General features: G+C 39.3%; 1 protein-coding gene across 1 annotated transcript; it reads left to right on the forward strand.

Moving 5' to 3' along the window:
* The first annotated feature begins 2920 nt into the window (after window positions 1-2920).
* Window positions 2921-18080, forward strand: CYB561D1 (cytochrome b561 family member D1). The gene is made up of 3 exons (XM_034415297.3): window positions 2921-3145; window positions 9046-9083; window positions 11337-18080. The coding sequence occupies exons 1-3, from the start codon at window positions 3022-3024 to the stop codon at window positions 11835-11837; spliced, it is 663 nt and encodes a 220-aa protein (XP_034271188.1). The 5' UTR covers window positions 2921-3021; the 3' UTR covers window positions 11838-18080.
* The last annotated feature ends 4244 nt before the right edge of the window (window positions 18081-22324 follow it).

The raw sequence follows: 22324 nt of genomic DNA on the forward strand, positions 1-22324 counted from the left end.
AACTTTAGCAATACACTTAACCAGCACCATAGAAGTCGTGGTTCAGCAGTTTCAGTTTCAGTTTCAGTTTATTTAAATTTATATACCGCCCTACTCCCGAAGGACTCAGGGCGGTGAACATAAATAAAACAAATATAATATAAAATTTAAAAACCAGTTAAAAGACATATTAAATAGATTTGGCCCACTAATTAAAACACCCCTATTTTTAAGAACAGATCCGAATTAAAATTAAACAATTAAAAAGGGTTAGGCCAGCCCCGCTTGATGGAATAAAAAGATCTTGAAGGCACGGCGGAAAGTGCGCAAATCCGGGATTCTCCGTATCTCTGGGGAGCTCATTCCAAAGGGCAGGTGCCCCCACAGAGAAGGCTCTCCCCCTGGGGGCCGCCAGTCGACACTGTTTGGCCGACGGCACCCTGAGAAGCCCCTCTCTGTGGGAGCGTACTGGTTGGTGAGAGGCTACCGGTGGCAGAAGGTGGTCTCGAAGATAACCAGGTCCTGAGCCATGGAGCGCTCTAAAGGTCTTGAAGCGCACCCGGAAGACCACCGGGAGCCAGTGCAGCTCGCACAGAAGAGATGAGCACATCTGGAAGGAGGCTGGATTGAAAAATATAGAGGATTCACTGGCTCTGGATGTCTCTAGAGTAAGGGTCTCCAACCCTCGGTTCGTGGACCGGCACTGGTTCATGGCATGAGAAACTGGGCTGCACAAACAAGCAAAGCCCATCTGTGGGATGCAGGCAGCACATGAAACCACGACCCTCCTGTTTGCAGAAAAACCTCTCTCCACAGAACCAGTTCCTAGTGCCACTGCTCTAGAATAATGTACATTATTTGCCAAAGGAAAACCAATACTTTTTTATGCATACTTTTATCTTAACATCAAGAGGGCTGGGCCAAAACATTACAGTGACAATGGCTTAACCCAGCAACGAGAGATTTTTCACTCTATGTCCAATTCTTGAGTTGCAGAAAACATGTAAGAATTTGAGGAATATCTTAATTGAGCCTTAATTGGGGTTTGCGTCCGAGAAACCCAGGGTAGAGGAGCACTCCTTTACTGCTTAAAGTTCTAGATACTGAAGACATCTTAAATGTCAGCAAAGATCTCTGATTAAGAGATGAGGCAACTGGCATTAATAGAGAAAGATGGGTGAACAGAGGTGCTAAATTCCAGGAGCAAGAAATACCTGAGTTATCAGAAGTTGTGGAAGGTACCAGATAGTGTTGGAAGTGTGACTTGAAGTAGAACCCAGAAACGCTGAGTATACATACTTACAATGCAGTAGTACATACAAATGGCCATTTAACTGGTAATGTGGCTTCTGCCTTGTTTCACTGAATTTCGGAGTAAAAAGTTAGATAAGTCTCACTTGGTCATATGTAATAGCAGAACTGATCTTTTCTGACAAATCTACACCCCGCTGCTTCACTGTTTCTCAGGCACAGAGAAATGACCTAGTGTTTTCAAAACAGCAGGAAGAATACAGATGGATGCTTTCCATGTAGCTTTACCCGTATCATGAAGTTGAGGGAAGAGAAGAAAAAAAAGATACATAAGCTCCCTGCTGGTGTGTAAAAATATAGATATACAGACCTGGAGGTGTTCAGGGTAGTTTGACCTCATACCCTGGAAAATTATGAAACTGACATTTAGAAGTATTGCATAAGAAACTCCAGAATAATCCCAATTCTTGGAATCTGCAACATCTTCCTTAAAAAATATAGCTTGAAGAGAGATGTTAGAATGACGGAGGGCATGATGCTCACTCTAACTCCAAGCCAGGATATGTTGGGTTCATGGAATGTCATTGTGCTATACAGGTAGTCCTTGACTTACAACTGCAATTGAGCCGAAAATTTCTGTGGCTAAGAGAGACATTTGTTAAGTGAGTAATGCCCCATTTTATGACCTTTCTTGCCACAGTTAAGTGAACCAATGCAGTTGTTAAGTTAGCAATACAATTGTGAAGTAAATCTGGTTTCCCCATTGACGTCGTTTGTCAGAAGGTTGCACAAGGGGATCACATGATCCCAGGACACTGCAACCATCATAAATATGAGTCAGTTCATGTGACCACAGGAATGCTGCAATCGTCATAAGTGTGAAAAATGGTCATAAGTCTTTTTCAGTGCCATTGTGACTTGAGACAATCCCTTTAACTGTTGTAAGTTGAGAACTACAAATAGATGATGGTTTACAAGTCATCCAATTGACACATTGCCCTTTTCAATGTATTTTAAACATTGGGTGCAGCCCAACCAACTCATTTTAGCCTGACATGACACATATAACGTGAGAACACTGATCTCAATAAGTAGGCTTAACTGTGGGCAAGTGGGTTCTGAGAACCTAGCCTGGTTGAGACAATAGCAGGCATTGTGTTCCAACTCCTTCCCTCATTCTCAGTCATTTCTCCACACCTTAGGGCGGAAAGCAGGGGTGAAATCCAGCAGGTTCTGAAGAACCGGTAGTGGAAATTTTGAGTAGTTCGGAGAACCGGCAAATACCACCTCTGGCTGGCCCCAGAATGGGGTGGGAATGGGGATTTTGCAATATCCTTCCTCAGAGTGGGGAGGGAATGGGGATTTTGCAGTATCCTTCCCCTGGAGTGGGATGGGAATGGAGATTTTGCAGTATCCTTCCCCTGCCACGCCCACCAAGCCCCACCACGCCCACAGAACCGGTACTAACATAATTTGGATTTCAGCACTGGCCGAAAGATTATTCGGGCCTGGTGATTTCCAAACAAACCACAAGAGTCCTTAAAAAGGCGGCAAGAAGCCTTGCGGGCCGTTCCGTAAGAAAGGACTTGGAAGCGGAACGGAGCGAAAGCCGCCCAAGCAGCGCCTCTCACGGGAAGCCCTCCTAGCCTTTTCTCTCGGGCGACGTCCCGCCCAACAGGTGCTTGTGCGTCGCAGCCTGCATCAAACCACACCCAGCCCTTCCCTTCCTTAGGATAAAACGCCGGAGGAGAAGGCGGGAGTGGGGTGGAAGGGGGAGTGGAAGGCTTCGTCATGTCGGACGCCCCCGCCGGCTGCCGCGTGTTTCTTTGGCTGCGGCGCGGCTGCGGGGCCCTGGCCCACTTGGCGGCTTGGGGGATGACTGTTTTGCTGCTGCTGCTCTCCAGGCCTGGCACTAGTGAGTGACACCCCTGCTTCCGGTTACTCCCAGCACAGGTTGATCCCGCTGGGGACTCCTTGAAAGCGGCAGATGGTCCCTTTCTACGATTCTGGGTTGTCGTCGGGTAGCTTCTCCGTGCTTGGGTCGCTCCCGGGGCAATCGGTTCAGATAAAGGTTAGGGCGGCGGGAGAGCCCGCCTAATAATCGCGGCCGAATGACTTGCCCTCAACTTTTATTTATTCACATATGATCTGAAGAGTTAAGCAATAAATATCAGGCTGGCCGATAGCGTCACATAGGCGGGACGAGCCAGAAATCAGGGGAGGGGGGGAATATTCCCAAAACAGTGGGGGAAGAATTACACAAGGCAAGGGAGAGAGTTACAAAGGATGGTGGGTAAACTAGGAAGCTTTTAACGACGGAGAAAACCTGTGAAAATCTGTCTACACCATCACCGAAGCAAGAAGCTTTTCTGTGAACATCACTGCATGTTCGTGGTTTTTTTTTCCCCCTTCTTTTCTTCTCAAGGTGCTGGCTTTTGGGTTTTAGTTCATCTATTTTTGCTTCACGCTTTGATGGGAAAGAGTAGACTATTAAATTGCAGTATAAAAATAGTTGATGAGCAGAGAGAGAGAGAGAATTCTCTATATAGCTTAGTTTATGAAATTTGGCTCCTCTTGCCCCATTGTACATGGAGATGGAGAAGGAAGCCTTTTTAAACATTTGAAGGATGTTGCTATTTTAATATAAAGGTAAGAGAAACGGTAATAAAACAATCTTGGACATCTGCAGAGGAGGTAAAAAAGACTGTCAGGATAATAAGTTAGAACCATAGGTAAGACTGCAAAGGGACAACAATTCTTAAAAGTGACAATCATAAACTATATATACTGTTGCTAAGAAAATAAATATGGACTTATTCATATAAGTTATTAGTTGCCCAGATCCATCACAACATCTTTTTTTTTTTATTCTTATTCTTATTTTCAAGAGCAAACTAGGATAGGTTTTATACAGGAGGAGATGAGCAGCTCTTGGTTTCTATTTAGAGTGTGTTTATGCCATTATAAAATTGAACTTTGAAACCTAATAAACCTACCTATCAATTCTATTTTGTTTCTGTCTAAAATTAGATAACCAAGAAACAGGTTTATATTTGTTTTCAAGTGCGCCAGGCACAGGCTGTGCTCATAATTTTGTATAATATGCACTTTAAATCTGTTTCATTATCTTTTCTTTTATATACTCTGAGAGCATATGCACCAAGACAAATTCCTTGTGTGCCCAATCACACTTGGCCAATAAAGAATTCTATTCCTATTCCTATTCCTATTCCTATTCCTATTCCTATTCCTATTCCTATTCCTATTCCTATTTCCATTCCATTCCATTCCATTCTATTCTATTCTATTCTATTCTATTATCTGCAGATCCTTAGAAATTAGAATTGCTTTTTATGAGGTATTCTTAGGTTCTTTCAGTTTAGAATGGTGTTTATCTGTTGAAACAACTGTTGGAAAAAAAGTTTTATTTTAAAACTTGACAGCTTTCTGCTATATAACAGATGATTCTTATTTTGGAATCCAACAGCATCAGTGAATTTCATACAATAGACACTACGGTTCTATGGTTGTTGGATTGTTTCTGGGTTTTTTTTTAATGTGTAAAGCCACTTGTGTATGAAAGCTTTCTTATATTTGCAACAACTACCGGTAGGCATGACTCAACCAGAATTGAGCACTTTTAAGTGGAACAGATTTCCATTAGGTTTAACCTGCTTAATGTATTTCTACTGAAATCAACAGAGCTGGTATGCTCTGTATTATTTTCAGAGCCTGTTTAAGATTTGGGAGGTGGGGGAGAGGCAATATAGAAATAACACAGCGGAGTGTATTTTTTTTTAAAAAATCCCATTAAAGTCAGCAGCCCAGTAAAGGAAAAGGCATGGGAAGTCTCAGAATACTATAATAGGATTTTGCAATTCTAATTTTGTTGAATGAGAAATACTAATTCATTTGATTATTTCAAATACTGAACCATATTATGGCAAAGCTCAGTTGTTTCCATGTCTCTGTACATAGCTCTATCATGCAGTCTATGAATTTCTACTAAGTTTAATTTCTAAGTTTTTTTTTTTAATTTGATTTATATGCCGCCCTTCTCCGGAGACTCAGGGCGGCTTACAATATGCTAAGCAATAGCCTTCATACTTTTGTATATTTATACAAAGTCAGCTTATTGCCCCCACAATCTGGGTCCTCATTTCACCTACCTTAGAAAGGATGGAAGGCTGAGTCAACCTTGAGCCTGGCGAGATTCGAACCTGCAGTAATTGCAGGCAGCTGGTCTTAATAACAGGGTGCTTTAGACCACTGTATTACCAAGCTTTCTCATGGAGTATTCCTCCGTGTATTTCAATATACCCGTACAAAAGAACTAAAACTTGCTCCAGAGATTTGGCTAACAGTTGAGTTAGTACAATGTATTTGTTGAGGAGCAAATGATACAGTATTTCAATATGCAGAATTCTCCCCTATACTTCTGGATTCCTGTATCTTCCTTCTAGACAGATTCAGTTCTCCTAAATCTGATTTTTGCTAAATTTATCAGTATAGAGTTTGTTGTTGTTATGGAGAAATTCATATGACAATGCTATGTGGTCCAAAATCTCTTTTTCCAGCTGACAGATTCATGGCCCTGTGCAATGGTTGTTGCAAATTAATGTCTACAATTTCACTGCCAAAAATGGATATGGCACTACCCTACCATTTTAAGAGTGGAAACACAGTGGCATGAGCTTTGTAATGTATTTAACGCAGTACATTTATACTTTATTAAATAGAAATGTAAATGCATTAAGTACAATTCAAGGCTCACACAGGTTTCTCTCTCCCCACTACTAAAGAAGGAAGAAAATCCAGGACTGAATGAGATGTGTGAAATAACCAGACAGATTCCTTTGATTCATTGTTCCACCTCTTACAATCTTCTAATCCCTCCTTCTTCAGCCACTGGAATCAAAGATTGCTTTGTTGTATAGCCTAGAAATTTTAGTAGACTTAGAAGTCTACAACTTAGAAAAAACAAAACTTGAAGAATCACTTCTTCATAGAAAACCCATTAAGATTAAATGTGCCCAGTGTCTCTGGAATGTATTCATTGGAAGTTGGGACACCAGGACAGGTGTTCAGTGAAACGTCTCCAGTCTTGAACCTAGGCATTCTATTTGCCTTGCAGTTTTGTGTTTTGTCTGAAAAGTACTGCCTTTTCATTTGGTAGAAAATTTGGCACAGAGCTGTAGTTCCTTCCTTTCCCTCCCTCCCTCCTCCCCTCCCCCACCCTGCAATTCCCTGCACAAATTGAAAATATATTCTGTTGTTAGGAAAGGGGCATTTTGGTAAAGGTAACACCAGAAGATCTCATCAATTTCTGAAATTCTTAGCCCTACTAAAAGAAAAATCCCCAAACCCTGTAGCTGCTGTGACATACTATCCTTTGTGATCTGATCCAAGATAGTGGATCTGAGATGATGAGAGGTAGATTGACTTAAAAAGACTAAAAGCGAGTTTGGTGAAGTGATTAAGGCAGCAGGCTAGAAACCTCGAGACTGTCGGTTCTAGGCTCATCTTAGGCACAGAGCCACCTTGATGACCTTGGACTAGTCATTCTCTCTCAGCCCTAGGAAGTAGGCAATGGCTAACTCCTTCTGAAATCTTGTCAAGAAACCTGCAGGGACTTGTCCAGGCAGTAGTCAGGAGTCAGTACTGAACTGACTTGCAGGTATGATTGTGTTCACATGCCCAAATGATGGATAAAGATGACTAAAACCAACTTGACAAGGAGAGAGGACTTGTCAAGAGGTGTCAAGTCTGCACATTTTTGTTCGCTTATTCCCATACTCTGATTTCCCTGGCATGAAGAATAAGGAATATTAAAAAATGTTGAATGCCTGACATTAAATTGTCCTTGGCTATTGTGAAGGCAATCTACACCCCGCCCCCCCCTTCCTTGTTCTATATCAAAAGCCATGGTTATTGATCCTTGCCAGACAAATTGAGATGAGCAGTGAATCATTCTTGAAGCAGTGTTTGGGGCCTGCCCTACTATAGTTGGCCACTAGAGCTGAATGAAGGAGTACATGTCCTATCCATAAAAAAAATAAAAGTAAAGTTTTAGAATAATTGGCTGACCGCATAATCAGAGGCAGTGGTGGAAATTCAGGAAAGGGGGATTGTCCGGGTCCCAAGTACATTCAGTACTTTCTCCCCCAAATATAAACATAGTACATAACATGTAACTAGTGGTAGACATATAAAATGGCCCTGCACCTTAAAGCTGCTTACCGCTTTAGCAAAATACAAGGCCTGGGAATTGTGATAGCCAATAGTACTTGCAGGCATGTATATTTGGAAAAATGTACCAGGTGTGCCACTTGTACATCAGCATGCACAAAATAAGGGTTGGATTTGCAAATTATTGTCGGAACCAATTGTTGCTTAAATTAGAAACTCTCCTGGCTACGACAGAATTGGGTGTAAGTGGGGGTAGGGTAGGATAGTCAAGAAGCAATATAGAGTTGACATACATAATCCTACTGCTCAATATGTCCTATTACTGATGCTGTGGCTTGATTGGCAGATGTTTTTGCTATTGACGAGCAAAAGAGGGAGGATAGCAAAGCTGGAAGATTGAAGTAAATGCTTTGCATACAGTGCACTGTGCATGCAAAATCAGGAGAGCCCATTTGGGAGACACAATAGAGGCAGGAATAGGGATTGGCAATGAGGGTGGAACATTCCTTGCTGGTTTTCTGTTGCCTAAAGAATGGGTGAATAATACTTGAACTTAGCAGTAGGAAAAGGGTCTGGGTGAAGACTTAATAAATTTTGAGAACTTGAAGAAATTGTGGGAAAACATTAAAACTGCAATAAAGTTAAAACTTAAAAACAGTCACTTCTCTAGATAAAGGAATCATCTTTTTTCTCTTGTTTCAGAGGAACAGTGTCAAATACTTGGGTGCAGATGTTGAATATGAGGATGTATGTATTAAAAGGCTGCTGCATCTAAAGAGATTTGTATGAAAGAAAAACACAAGGATTTGAGAGCTAACAGCACCATGCTATGTGAATTACGGTTTCATTTTTCAGCTCTCTAGTGCTCCAAATTCTGTTCCCTTTGTTAAAAATAAATATATAAAATATTTGTGGAGCAAATCTTGAAAATGTTAAAGACGGGGTTTGCTAAAAGGCTAAAAAAGGAGTATTTAGAGGAGAATGGATTATCTTGTTAGAGAGTCGAAATGCTGCATTATGCTTGGATTCTTTGATTTCTTCCCAAGCTGTTTTAGATCCTGCATGGTAACCTACCATCCTCTCTGCCCTTGCTAAAATGTTTGAAACACTGAAAGACAATGTTGTAAATGTTATAATTGGAACAAATCATACTTCCTGAAATCAGAATGCACATACAGATAGTTTACATGTAGAGCATTTTGAGAAAGCCAGAGAAGTCAGACTGAGAATTGTAACTAAACCATAGCATATTTTCCTTGCATCATTTTAGCACTGGGCAACTGTTGGCTGCATATGCATAGGCTGTTATCCAGAACCTTCCATAGCTAAGATACAAAGATGTCCCTCACTTGTTTGACTGCAAGCACAACTTTATAATACATTTGTTTATATATTTGATTTTATATCTCTCCCACTTAGCACATGATTGAGAGAAGCAAACATCAATAAATCATAAAAAATCAGATAACAAAACGAAGTATAAAAACATCAGAAACAGCAACATAGAAACGCATAAGATCAGACTTCCTCTGGTCTCCTGGCATCAAATTGGCTGGTGAAGTCAGGTTTATTTTTAGATTGCTTTGCCAAAGCTGAATAGTCTTCCTTATTTTCTCTTCCTTCCAGGTTTATTTTCCTGGCACCCGGTGTTCATGTCAATTGCAGTAAGTTGTTCTCTTTTTATTCAGTATATGACAGTACTCATTCAACACGTATATCTCTCTACTGTAGATATGTGTGTTTTTATCCAGGCAAGTACTGTATCCTAGGCACCTGTTGAATAATACTTGAGCCATCCAACAAGAACAGAACAGTCATAACGGGTGTGGTTTGCCTGAATCTTAAAACATTTTCTGTCCTATAAAAACTGAGCATTTAGCTGCTGAAGCAGAATAGTGATTTTTTTAAAAAAGAAAGCTTTGCAGTTTCTTTTTATCACTTCAGATCCTTTCTCTTTAAAATTCAACATTTTAAATTATGTATGTCCTCCTCCTAGATTAGACCCCCCCACCATTCCTGGTTAAACATATGGAGAATATTAGTAGTTAAAATTAAATCAAATATAGTTGGCAGTACTCCTGGCTCTGCCTGGCTTTTGCCCAGCACACTTTTCAAAGCCCAAATGTTACCTTTGAAGTCCAAAATACAGGTAGTCCTTTACTTATGACCACAATTGAGCCCAACATTTCTGTTGCTAAATGAGACATCTGTTAAGTTAGTTTTGCCCCTTTTTATGACCTTTCTTGCCACAGTTGTTAAGTGAATCACTGCAGTTGTTGTGTTAGTAACATGGTTGTTAAGTGAATCTGGCTTCCCCATTGACATTGCTGTCTCAAAAAGTCACATGAGGTCACATGATCCCAAGACACTGCAACCGTCATAAATATGAGTCCGTTGCCAAGCATCCAAATTTTGATCATGTGACCATGGGGATGCTGCAGTGGTCTTAAGTGTGAAAAACAGTAATAAGTCACTTTTTTCAGTGCTGTTATATCTTCTAACGGTCACTAAACAAACTGTTGTAATTCGAGGACTACCTGTACAGTGCATGTCTGGTTAAGGTGTAAACTGCAGATCACCTGAGGTGGGGAGGGGGGAGAAAGAGAAGGGGAAGGGTGATGTTCTGCTTTCTCTTGTTTCTGCTTGCGTGCTAGGAGGGCTGCCAGAGTGGCAGTGACAGCATAGAACAACAGAGAAGGAAGATTTCAAGATCAGCCTTTACTCCATCCTCTCCAGTTTTTGCAGATGCTCATTAACAAAACCTAAGTGAGTTTACTGAGTACCATCCCCAGTCTAAATAGTCAGTGCCCAGTGCTTGTCTCACAACAAGCAAGGACAGACCTGATTAATGCTCGGATAGGAGATGACTAGGAAGTCCCAGCACTGTAAATTAGGTTAGGAATTTTTTCATTAAGAAATTAGGAAAAATGTTTGGTCTGATAGTACCAGGCTGGAAACCAGGACGCTGAGTTCTAATCTGGGTGATTTTGGGCCACTCACTGTCTCTTGGCCTAATTCACCTCACAGAGTTGTGGTTGTAAAAGAAAATAGGAAGAGGGAGGAGTATTAGTATGTTTGCGGCTTTGAATTATTTATAAAATCAATAAAAGCAAGATTTAAAAAAAAAAAAAACTTTGAAAAAGAAAACCATTGGATATACAGTAAGTGGCCAGAAAACTGAATAGGCATGTCTATGAAATTACCAAGAGGTGAGCTTGACTTGAAGGAAACTCACCTCTTATTTTTTGTGTGAAAAGTATTTTTTTTCCTCTCATGTCACTCCAGGTCAGTTAACTGCTTCTTAACTGCTTTTCTATTATAGACCACCCTAATCATTTACTGCATATTGCAGTGATGGCGAACCTTTTCAGCACTGAGTGCCGAAAAGGTCGCTCGAAAATGTCACATGCGCATGGGTGCCCTTGTTGCGGCTGCGCTCTGGAAAAGCTGAATTTCCGGGTCCTAGCGTGCATGCGCGCCCGATGATCAGCTGGCCGGCACACGGGCATGCACTGGTTTTTGGCACTGCTGCCACACGAAGGACAGCTGATCATCACATGCGCATGTGTGCTAGAAACCTGAAAGACAAACAGGCAAGGTGGTGCATGCTGGGCGAAATGGCTTTGCGTGCCACTTTGGGCACGCATGCCATAGGTTCGCCATCACGGGCATATTGAAAACCTGCATCACGAAAGGTTAGGCTGAACCTGATATGTCCATTATCGGCAGGGGGAAGTGTGCTAGGAGCTGAACAATTAGGGACAACTATTACCTGTCCCAAAGATTGCAAATGGAATAAAGGTGTAGGGTATTAAAAAAAATCACTTAAAGGCAAAATAAATATTTTTTTTACCTGTTACCTGTTACTGTTAAGTAGAAGTAGCCTTGTTATTAATGGGTTCCTATGTCCTACTCAGTTCTGCCTCTGCCTGACGGAAGCCATCCTGATCTTCTCTCCAGAGGGCTCCCTTTTCTTCTGCTCCCACAATGTAAAAGTGCAGCTGCATTGGATTGCACAAATGTTGGCCCTCGGGGCTGCCACCTTGGGATTGGTCTTCATTATCTCCAGCAAGAACCGGAGTGAACTACCACACTTCATCTCTTGGCACAGCATCCTGGGTCTTCTGACCATATTGGCCACCTGTGGGCAAGTTCTGTGTGGATTGGGCCTGCTGTTTCCACAGCTAATAAGGATTTCATTAGCGACTCAGCTCCGGAGATGCCACACCGTGTATGGACTGATAGTTTACTTGCTGGCCACTTTTACTGTAGTACTGGGCATTTGCTCTGACTGGTTTCAGGCCCAGATCAAAGGCGTGGCTTGGTATTTATGCCTGGGATTGGTCTTTTGTCCAGCCCTGGTAATTGTGAACCAGACTTCTAGAACTTGTTTGTCGAAGAAGAGACAGTATGTTTGAGAACTAATCTCAGTAGGACGCCCTGGAATCAACATTTCAACACTATTATTTATGTGTTCTCTTTTTTATCATGATCTTTGTTACATTCCCACTTGATTTTCTATGCATTCTGCTTCTTTTGTTCCATAGGTTGGTTGGGTATGGACATACTAGAGGGAATTACAAGTTAGAATTCAGCAAATGTACAGAGCACCTTGGCAAGGGGTTATTTTCCTAGCACACAGCAATGCATGTATCCAATTACGTATACTGGAAATGTTAACATTCATTCTTTTTAAAAAATGTTTTATTAAAGTTTATTGCAAGATAAAAATACAAAAAGAAACAAAAGTTAGAAAGGTAAAAGGAGGAAGAAGAAAGGTGCAAAGAAAAAAAAAGTGATTCCGGGATTTGTTCAGTGTAGAATACAAAAAAAAAAAAAAAACCTTCAACTTTTTGCTTTGCATTTCTAAACAGCTCAAGCCATTTCTATAACAAAGTCATTCTAATGATCAAAACCTAAAACCAAAGGGTTTTTTTTCGATTTTGAGCGAAAGGTCCAGAAGTGGTTTCAAACAGAAACAAATCTAGATAGGTTCTTTTCTAAATAACACAGTCAATTTTGCCATTTCTGTCAATCACATCGTGCCAATTTTCTTTCTAGCTCACTGACCAAGTCAACATGGATATTTAACTGGTGCTCAAGCTTGAATCCACAATGTTGTTCTGCTGAGAAGCACAGGGTGGGCACAGTTGCCCATTTGCTTTCTTCTTGAATAGTAGTAAAGAATTACTGGAGCTTACATCTATTACTCTCAGTCCTACAGGCCCTTCAGTAAGTGGATCAGGGACCAATCTGCAGTAGTTATTATTCCCTTCAGCCCACTCTGTAGGCTTATTTACGTATCAAATGACAAATCCCAGTCTATTATTTTGAAAGTACTGTATGCTATTTTTTCCAAACTTCTAGGACCCTGTAATTGTAAAGTAAGGCTTCTACCCACTTAAATTGAATACTTCCAGTCTGGTGAAATTATATTACTCGGAGTGGTTTTGAAGCGGCTTCAGAATATGTTCTGCAACATTTTTCACCACCAACTATGTCTTTCCATATAAAAGTTAAAATATTTTGGCAAGAAATAGCAGGTTCCGTCTATTAGAAGATTGGGAATGTACATTTTAGCAATTTCCAACTGTGGAGACCCACAAACCAGGGGTGAAATGCTCCCAATTTGGACCGGATCGCCCGATCCGGTAGTGATGGAGGTGGGTGGCTCAGAGAACTGGTAGTAAAAATCCCTGCCCGCCCCCCCCCCCGTGCCCAGCTGAGCTGCACAATCATCAGAGGCTTTTTTTTTTTTTACTTTTAAAAGCATTTTTTCTACAACCTCTTTGGCCAAAAAAATGCTTTTAAAAGTAAAAAAAAAAGCCTCTGATGATCGCTCGGCTCAGCTGGGATCGTCAAAAGCTTTTAAAAGCATTTTTTCTACAACCTCTTCAGAGGTTGTAGAAAAAAAGCTTTTAAAAGCCTCTGATGATCCCAGCTGAGTTGCCTGATCGTCAGAGGCATTTAAAAGAAAAAAAGCCTCTGCCGATCAGGCAATTTAGCTGGGATCATCAGAGGCTTTTAAAAGCTGAAGAAGTTGTAGAAAAAGGTTGTAGAGGTCAGCTGAAGAGGTTGTAGAAAAAATGGTTTTAAAAGTATATTAAAAAATTGGCCACGCCCACCCAGTCACATTACCTCCCCCCCCACCAAGCCACACCCACAGAACCGGTAGTAACAAATTTTAGATTTCATCACTGCCACAAACCGATACTTTTTAGTTTTTTTTTTCTTTTTTAAAAAAGCATGACCACATCTGGTTCATTTAAAAATAAAAGAGAAACTGAAGTGGCTCACAACCTTCTGCCTCTTCGGCTATAAAAACTGTGCTTGTACCAGTTTCTCCTGTGACACGCACAAAGTGTTTATGGCCTTTTAAACTCATTTGGCAATTACAATATTAATAAGTAACTGCAGGGCAATGATTCCATGTTTGTGTGTTTGGGGAGTTCCAGCACAGCATTGCCTCAGAAGCAAAGAGGGCTGCAATATGCAATTTACTTAGTATCCACCCTCAAGCTGGAAATGTTTTTAGTATATTTATATTTTACATTTCTAAGGTGCTCAGTCCAACAACTATATGGCTTAGAATTTAAAACAGTAAAGGAAAAAAAAAAAAAACCAAACCAAAAGATTGCACCATCTGGAGAACAACAGCAAATTCGCTCTCCTATCTGTAGAGATAAAAACACAAATCACCTAACCCAAGGCCCTTTCCATGTAAATCTTGGAAATGGGGAAATAGTATTTTAGAGATATGTGCTACACCGAGAAGGCTCATCTCCTGGGCTAGATAAAATTACTTAATCAACAGGAACAGGAAGAGATCCAAGCCTTGCAGGACAAACAGAAACAAAGGACAGATGCTTCCTTAAATAACAAAGTCCTATGTCGTATAGGGCTTTAAAGATTAAAAAATAGCACACTGAATTGTAGCCAGAAGCCATCTGGTAGCCAATGAAGCCTTAGAACCTGGATGACATATAGGATCGCTCACCAATCACTGCTGCTTCTAAAAAAACTCTAGCTTTGGAATGGTTTTCCCCAGATAGACGGCACTGCAATTGTTCAACCAAAATGTGACTGAGGCATTAATGACAATTGGAAAGCTCTCTTGGTTCAAGAAAATGTGTAATCGGCATATAAGGTGAATCTGTGCAACCCAAACAGGGCAGTACAGGTAGCAGAAGCCCATCTGAGCTTGTTCTTCCACATCTAGACCTTCACAACTTCTAGGCATTGAAACATGACTTCAACATTGGGAATCAGATAGGTGAGTATCATTAGCATATTGATGATGATACCTAACTCCAAATGGATGGATATCCTGACTCAGCAGCTTCATGTAGATATAAAGTAAGAAGGGTCAGAGCAACGACCATTGTGATACCTCACCATCAGGTCATTGGGTTTGACCTGTCTCTTCCTGGCAGCTGTATGAAGTATATAGATCATGAAACTGATTTCACAGGAATAATGGAATTATACTTTATTGACACAGATTAGAATAACAGAATATTGCATATCTGATTTGTTTTCCCTCTTATACACCACAGAATCAGGAGAGATCTAGTCTGAGTCTGTTTCTAATGCTTTCCTATTCACAGCGAATAAAAACAAATACTTGCTCTTTTGTTGTGATAATGGCATTTGGATGACTTTTCCAAGGTAATCTCCATGGCTAAAACTGCTAAGAGGTTGAGAAGAACCATTCTTCCCAAGATGTGCTGCTCCCCATCCCAGCTCTGCCACAAATCATCCACAGGTGTGATCAGTGTGCATCCCTGAACTAATTATACAACTGTCCTGGGACTGGTGTTGCCTCAGTACTATGGCTCCTGTACTTTTTCCATTGTTTTATATTGCCGGATGTTTTACATTTATTCTCTGCCCCAACTACCTTCCTTTCCTTGTCATTTGATTTCATGTAATTCTAACAGGTGGAAAAGTGATCACGTATCTTAGCTTGATACTGTAAGTATCAGGCTAAGATAAGTGATGACCTTTCCACCTGTTAGAATGTAAAGTGTGATCCCAACAGAGTGCCACATTTCTCCAAACATGTCTCTATTAAATAGGTGCCTGCAATGCTTATAGGTTTACTTGAGTAAATTTTGCAACTGTGGTCTTGCATCTTGTATCCCCCCACTCATTACTTCCAGTTCTGATTGTCATGCAGATTTTTAAAGCAGTTTACTCTAGAGCGATGAATCAGAAACAGAAGATCTGAAGAAAATTCAAAGTCATACAGAAGATGTGTTTGTGTTCTCATATTTTTCGTGCAATATAGCAATATTTTGACAGCAAGTAAAATTTTGTTGAATGTAATTCAGATGTTTTGCTTTGACGTTCCATGTCTTCTATCTTCTCAGGTTATTTTATGACTGAGGAAATCACCTAATTTTATATTTTGTTCTTATTGTATGTATGGCATGATGTGTATTTCTGCTGCAGCCTTCCCAAACTGCTTGTCTTCTACGGTAGATATGCTGGGACTGTAACACTCAGAATTATAGTATACTATAGAATTATAGTATGATAGGAATATCTGAAAGGCACTAATTAGACTATTAGAGGAAATGTATTGTATTGTCCTTGCTTGTATCTGGCAACATAGTTTGATGTTCTGAGTTAGCTAGTGAAATTGGAGCAGCACATTTCTGATTTGCTATATCATTGGCCTGGCAGGACTCTGGAATGGAAAATGGAAAGTAGCTGGAAAAAAGGCTGGAAGTGTAGGTTATGGTACAGGTAGTCCTTGACTTACAACAGTTTGTTCAGTGACCGTTCAAAGTTACAACAGCACCTGACATGACTTACGACTGTTTTTCATACTTGCAACCACTGAAGCATCCCCATCGTCATCAAAATTTAGATACTTGGCAGCTGGCTCATATTTATGATGATGCCATGGTCGTATTTATGATGGAGCCATGGTCATATGATCCCCTTTTGCGACCTGACAAGCAAAGTCAATGAGGAAGCCAGATTCACTTTCACTGTGTTACTAACTTAACAACTGCAGTGATTCACTTAACAACCGTGGCAAGAAAAGTCACAAGGTGGGGCAAATTATCTTGCTTAACAACAGAAATGTTGGGTTCAATTGAATTGCAAGTCAAAGATTATTTGTACTTTAAAACCATTATAAATGAAAAATACAGATGAACTGGACTAGGGAGAGCTTACTTTCTAGGTGCTTGTTCTCCTGGAATAGATCACAGTATTTAATACTTCGATATTGAGGTGTGTTAATCTTCTGAATCTTTGCTTTTCTTGTTTCACGTATTCACTTGCTTAGTTTTCTGATTAACCTCAAGGAAACATCTCTGAAACTAAGTCTTCATATACTGACAATGTAAACCTATATAGCACCAACTCTGTTGTCCTGTTTATGGGCACACCTGTGGGCACACAGGTGGTATGTGGGTGGGTGTGCACATGTGTAGACGAGTGTAATTCAGTGATTTTCTCCGTAGGAAGGAAGCTTAGAATTTGACGTGCTAAACCCATGCACAATAAATCTTGCTTCTGAGCATGTCAAGCCCATTGGTCTGGAATGCAGAGTCCCCACTGTTATTTATCACCTAATACTCTAGAGCTATACTGATAAATGCTTCTGGGTTGTATGTGATTGGGTGGCTATATAAATAGATTAAATAAACACTCTATAATTTCCTTCTTGATTAATTTTTGGTGATTGGAAAAATGACAAAAATAACATTAGGAAAACATAAGACTTCAGCAGGAAGACAGTGCCTGGATCCCTTTTCTACAACAGATTCCAACAGCAAAAGCTTTATATAAAAATGAAAATGTATGCTAGTTTTAGATACATTCAATCTTACCAAAGGCTAAAATTCATAAAAAAATAAAAGGCTGAACCTGTGATTGTACTGCTATTTTATAGAAAGAAGATTTGATTTTACAGAATCTTTCTCTCTCTCTCTCTCTCTCTTTCTTTCTTTCTTTCTTTCTTTCTTTCTTTCTTTCTTTCTTTCTTTCTTTCTTTCTTTCTTTCTCTCTCTCTCTCTCTCTCTCTCTTTCTTCTTTCTTTTTTTTCTTTCTTTTTCTTTTTTCTTTCTTTCTTTTTTTATTTTTGGGGATTTTCACACTAGCCTTTTAATATCACCCAACCTTGGCCTGGCAGCATTTTTTTTCTTCAATAAATTAATAAATTACCATCTTTAGAATTGCTAATAATGCACTGACATTAACTTCATAATTTTGTTTGGTGAAGAAGTTCCCTTTAATCAACAGTCCCATTTTTTTCTTATTGATACCGGATGGTACTTCAAAAGACCAGGATCAGAATTGCAATTCCCCTATAACCTTTCAGAATTAGTAGTTTTGCATTTACAGTAACAGATCTCTTCATCTGTTTATCTGCACCTCCCATCTGCCTATGTTCACCTTTCCCAGAAAATAAAACTATATACCCTGTATAGATTCAGCTTGATTATTGCTATAAAACTGTTTATTAATGCTATTAATGAATAGTATGTGGAAGGGAGTACACATTTTCATAACAGATGATACCTCTGTTATATATGATACATGAGAGTCCTTTCTGACCTGGGCTAGGCAGAATTTGTTTGATTGTACAAAAGGTATTGTCTCAGGATGTAAGCTATTCCAAATAAAACTATTTTTGCAATTGACTGATGGTGATTTTTGTCAGTCTGATTGTGTTCAAATGGTGTTCTAGATACTTTGGGACAGGGGTGAAATCCAGCAGGTTCTGACAGGTTCTGGAGAACTGGTAGCAGAAATTTTGAGTAGTTTGGAGAACCGGCAAATACCACCTCTGGCTGGCCTCAGAGTGGGGTGGGAATGGAGATTTTGCAATATCCTTCCCCCAGGAATGGGGAGAGAATGGGGATTTTGCAGTATCCTTCCCCTGGAGTGGGGTGGGAATGGAGATTTTGCAGTATCCTTCCCCTGCCACGCCCACGCCCACCAAGCCATACCACGCTCACCAAGCCACGCCCACAGAACCGTAGTAAAAAAATTTGAATTTCACCACTGCTTTGGGACCATATCCAAGGGGTCTATTACAATTGGTACTATCTCTGATTTCTTTTGTAGTGGTCAGTTGCACAGTCAGCCAGATGTTTAGACTGGATTTGGCATTTTTACCCACCTATTATTTGTTTGTTTGTTTCCCACCTTTGTATGTAGCTAAACTTCTTCAAGTTCTAAAGAGATGAAAAGGCCAAGATCACAGAGTGATGGCTGCGACATAACGGGTTTATGTTATAGGAAAGCAATAAAAGACCATTGAATGATAGGGAAAGCTTCCTTGCAGAAGGAGCAGTTTGACAATGGAACCTACTCCTTGGAGCAGAGGTAGCCTCCTGTTCATTCGATGGGTTCCAGTAGAGACTAGACAGAACCTTAATCTGAATTCCAATATGGATTAAGTGTTGCATTTGGCACTATATTGGTCCTTACAGTTGTATGATTTTGCCATTAGATTTTATTTGCTTATATAATTTACCTGCATATTTTCTCATTTAAAAATCATATAACAATGCTGATTCTGAGTAGAGGAATCAGCTTGATGAAGCAGTTATGAATCTTTAATACATAAGGTTTTCTCCCTAGAAAGCAATGATTCCGTTTCTTTATATGTTGTTCTTCCTGAGCTGACCTCATGAAATGCATTATTGATTACTTCCTTGCAAATGATTGTTTATGTTGCAATATTTTCAGGATCAGACTCAATAAGATCAACGAGAGTTAAAGATTTAACTATATATTCTTTTATTTACATTAGGCATTCTATATTCACTGAATATTCACAGATAGAAGCAAGGGAAATGGTGTAGGTAGCTCCTTATATATACAATGGGTGGAGCTATATGTGGGAGTGGTGAATTATGAATACATTAAGAAGTGAAGAATAAGTTAACCCCTGATACCCTGTCTGTACACTATTTACACATTGGAGAATAAGGCATTTATATCTGACAAATCCCCCTCTAAATGCCGATTCGTTATACAACACCAGTTACATTCAGATTCAGGACAATACAAAACATACAACTTAGAGGTTAAGTATTTATGCTGTTTAGAAGGTAAAGGTTTCGTTAATATATCAGCTAATTGTTCTGAAGTGTCGCAATGCACTGCTTTAATAAATCCATCCTGAGATAATTGTCTCACATGTTTAAATTTTATATCTATATGTCTGGATCTTTGTCCAATGGCATCAGATCTAGATATTTCAATGGCTGCTTTATTGTCTTCATGCATAACAAAAGGCAGAGCAGGTTTTTTCCAGACATCTGAAATTAAATCATTAAACCATACAAGATTATTTGCGGCCTTGGATAAACAAACATATTCCGCTTCTGTTGTTGAAGTAGCCACTAGTTCTTGTTTACCAGTGTACCAGTAAACTGGACAGTCATTTAAGAGAAATACATAACCGGATGTGCTTTTTCTGCATGAGGTGTCTCCAGCCCAATCTGCATCTGCATAACACGTAAGCTTTGGTTCTTTAATATCATTAGGTTCTAACATTAAGCAAAAGTCTAGTGTACTTTTTAAATATCTTAAAATTCTTTTAACAGCTTCCCAGTGGTACATTGTTGGTTTGCTGACATGCCTAGATAATAAATTGAGTGGTAAAGCGATGTCCGGTCTAGTCCAATTAGATATGTAAAGGAGTGAACCTATGATTGATCTATAGAATGTATTGTCCTTGAACTCGGGAGAAGATTCATCAGAATTCCTTAGAAAGTCAGTTTGCATAGGGGTATCACAAGGTTTGGCATTGTTTAAGTTGCATTTATTTAAAAGATCTATGATCTTATCTCTCTGGGTAAGTTTGAATCCCTTTTTTGTCTTATTAATTTGGACACCAAGGTATTTGTTTACCTTCCCTAAAGATTTCAATGAGAAATGCTCATTTAGTTTAGTTACAAAAGTTTCTCTTCTTTCTTTATGTTTTCCTATGTATAAGATGTCATCCACATAAATCAATACAAATTCAATGTAATCATCACCCCTCTTGACAAAGAAACAATTATCAGCAGTGGTAGCGTTGAAGTCCATGGTCTTAAGTACTTTTACTAAACAATCATACCACCGTTTACCAGATTGTTTTAGCCCGTATAAACTCTTGTTTAACAACCAAGTCTCATTTCTGTTTGTGTATGGACTATGAGGTGCTCTCACGTATATTTCTTTATCTAATTTTGCGTGTAGGTACGCAGTCTGTATGTCATATTGGAATACATCTAGATTGAGTGCTGAAGCTACCACTAGAGCTGTTTTGACACTCTCTGTTCTTACAGTGGGGGAATACGTGTCAGTATAGTCCTCTGGATATTTCTGTGCATAACCCTGTGCAACCAATCTAGCTTTGTATAGAGTATTTCCTCCCTCTAAATTCTTAATTTTATATATCCATCTGGTACCAATAATTGTCTTATCTTTAGGTGCAGATGCAGGTGTAAATACATTTAGTCCTTGTAAACTTTCCATCTCTTTCTTCATTGCTAATTCCCATTTTTCTTTTTCTTCGTGAGGAAGTTTTAACACTTCCTCGTATGTATTGGGTGTTGTTGGTTCACCATTCATGTGCATTACATAATCCTTGTATTTATTTGGCATTTGATTTCTGGTGTTTCTAATGATTTTCTCGGGTTTACTATCGTTATCATGCAAATATCTTGCTTCCTTTTTTGTTAGTGTATCTGTCTTTATTTTGAGTTGGCTATTTGTCCAAGTTTTGGTTTTGTTTTTATATTTGTTGATATTTTGTTTTTCTATAGTCCCTTTCTCATGAGATTTTGTATCTTCATGTTTATTTGGGAATATCTCATTAAGATGTAATTTAGACCAGTTAGCTTGTTCATGGAACACAGCTGTTCTGGAAACTATAAATTTGTTGTTACTATCAATGAATCTGTATCCTTTAGTGCCAGTCTCATATCCCATAAATCTGAGTCTCCTGGACACATTTTCTCCCTTTCTTCTTAATTGTTTAGGTATGTGTACGTCTGCTGTGACTCCAAATATATGCATGTGTGCTAATTTTGGTTTTCTATTATACATCACTTCATATGGTGTCTTATTTATAATGCTGGACCATGTTCTATTTTGTGTGTAATTTGAATAATGTAGGGCTTCTGACCAGAATTGTTTGCTTAAGCCAGCATCTTCCAATGTGCATCTAATCATGGTTTGTAATGTGGAATTTTTTCTCTCTGCAATCCCGTTTTGGAACGGAGAAAATGGACTAGATGTGTAATGTAACATTCCTTTGTCTTTTAACCATTGTGAGAATTCTTTAGACATGAATTCGCATCCTCTGTCTGTCATAATTTGTTTTATTTTGATGTTGTGTTGTGTTTCTATGCGTTTGTAAAATTCTTTAAATTTTTGAAATGTTTCATCTTTGTGTTTTAATGTGTAAACAAATCCATAGCGGCTATAATCGTCCACTATTGTCAGGAAGTAACGTTTCCTATAAGTGATTGATGGAGTTAATGGACCAACTAAGTCCATGTGTACTAAATCAAAAATTTTGTTAGTTGATCTGGTAGATTTTCTTGGCCTGGGACTAGTTTTTAGTTTTGTAGATTTACATACTGAGCATTCCAGATAATTTTCACAATTCTTTATTTTAACACCTTCTGCGTGTTCAGTCATTTTTTGCACTACAGGAAAACTGGCATGTCCTAACTTCCTATGCAATATGTGAGCACACTCATCATGAATTGGTTTACCTATCTTTGGCTTCTTATCGTTGTGTGCATCTGTGTGATCATGAGATATTTTACATTCATCATTGTCACTGTTGCTAACATTCTCATCATCTATTTCAATACAATCTTCCATATTTGAATCAATGTTATGTAACCATTTTTCTTTTGTTATTAGGTAAGGCAGT

This window comes from Pantherophis guttatus, chromosome 3 (assembly GCF_059756535.1).
Source record: "Pantherophis guttatus breed Tessera chromosome 3, ASM5975653v1, whole genome shotgun sequence".
Taxonomy (NCBI): Eukaryota; Metazoa; Chordata; class Lepidosauria; order Squamata; family Colubridae; genus Pantherophis; species Pantherophis guttatus.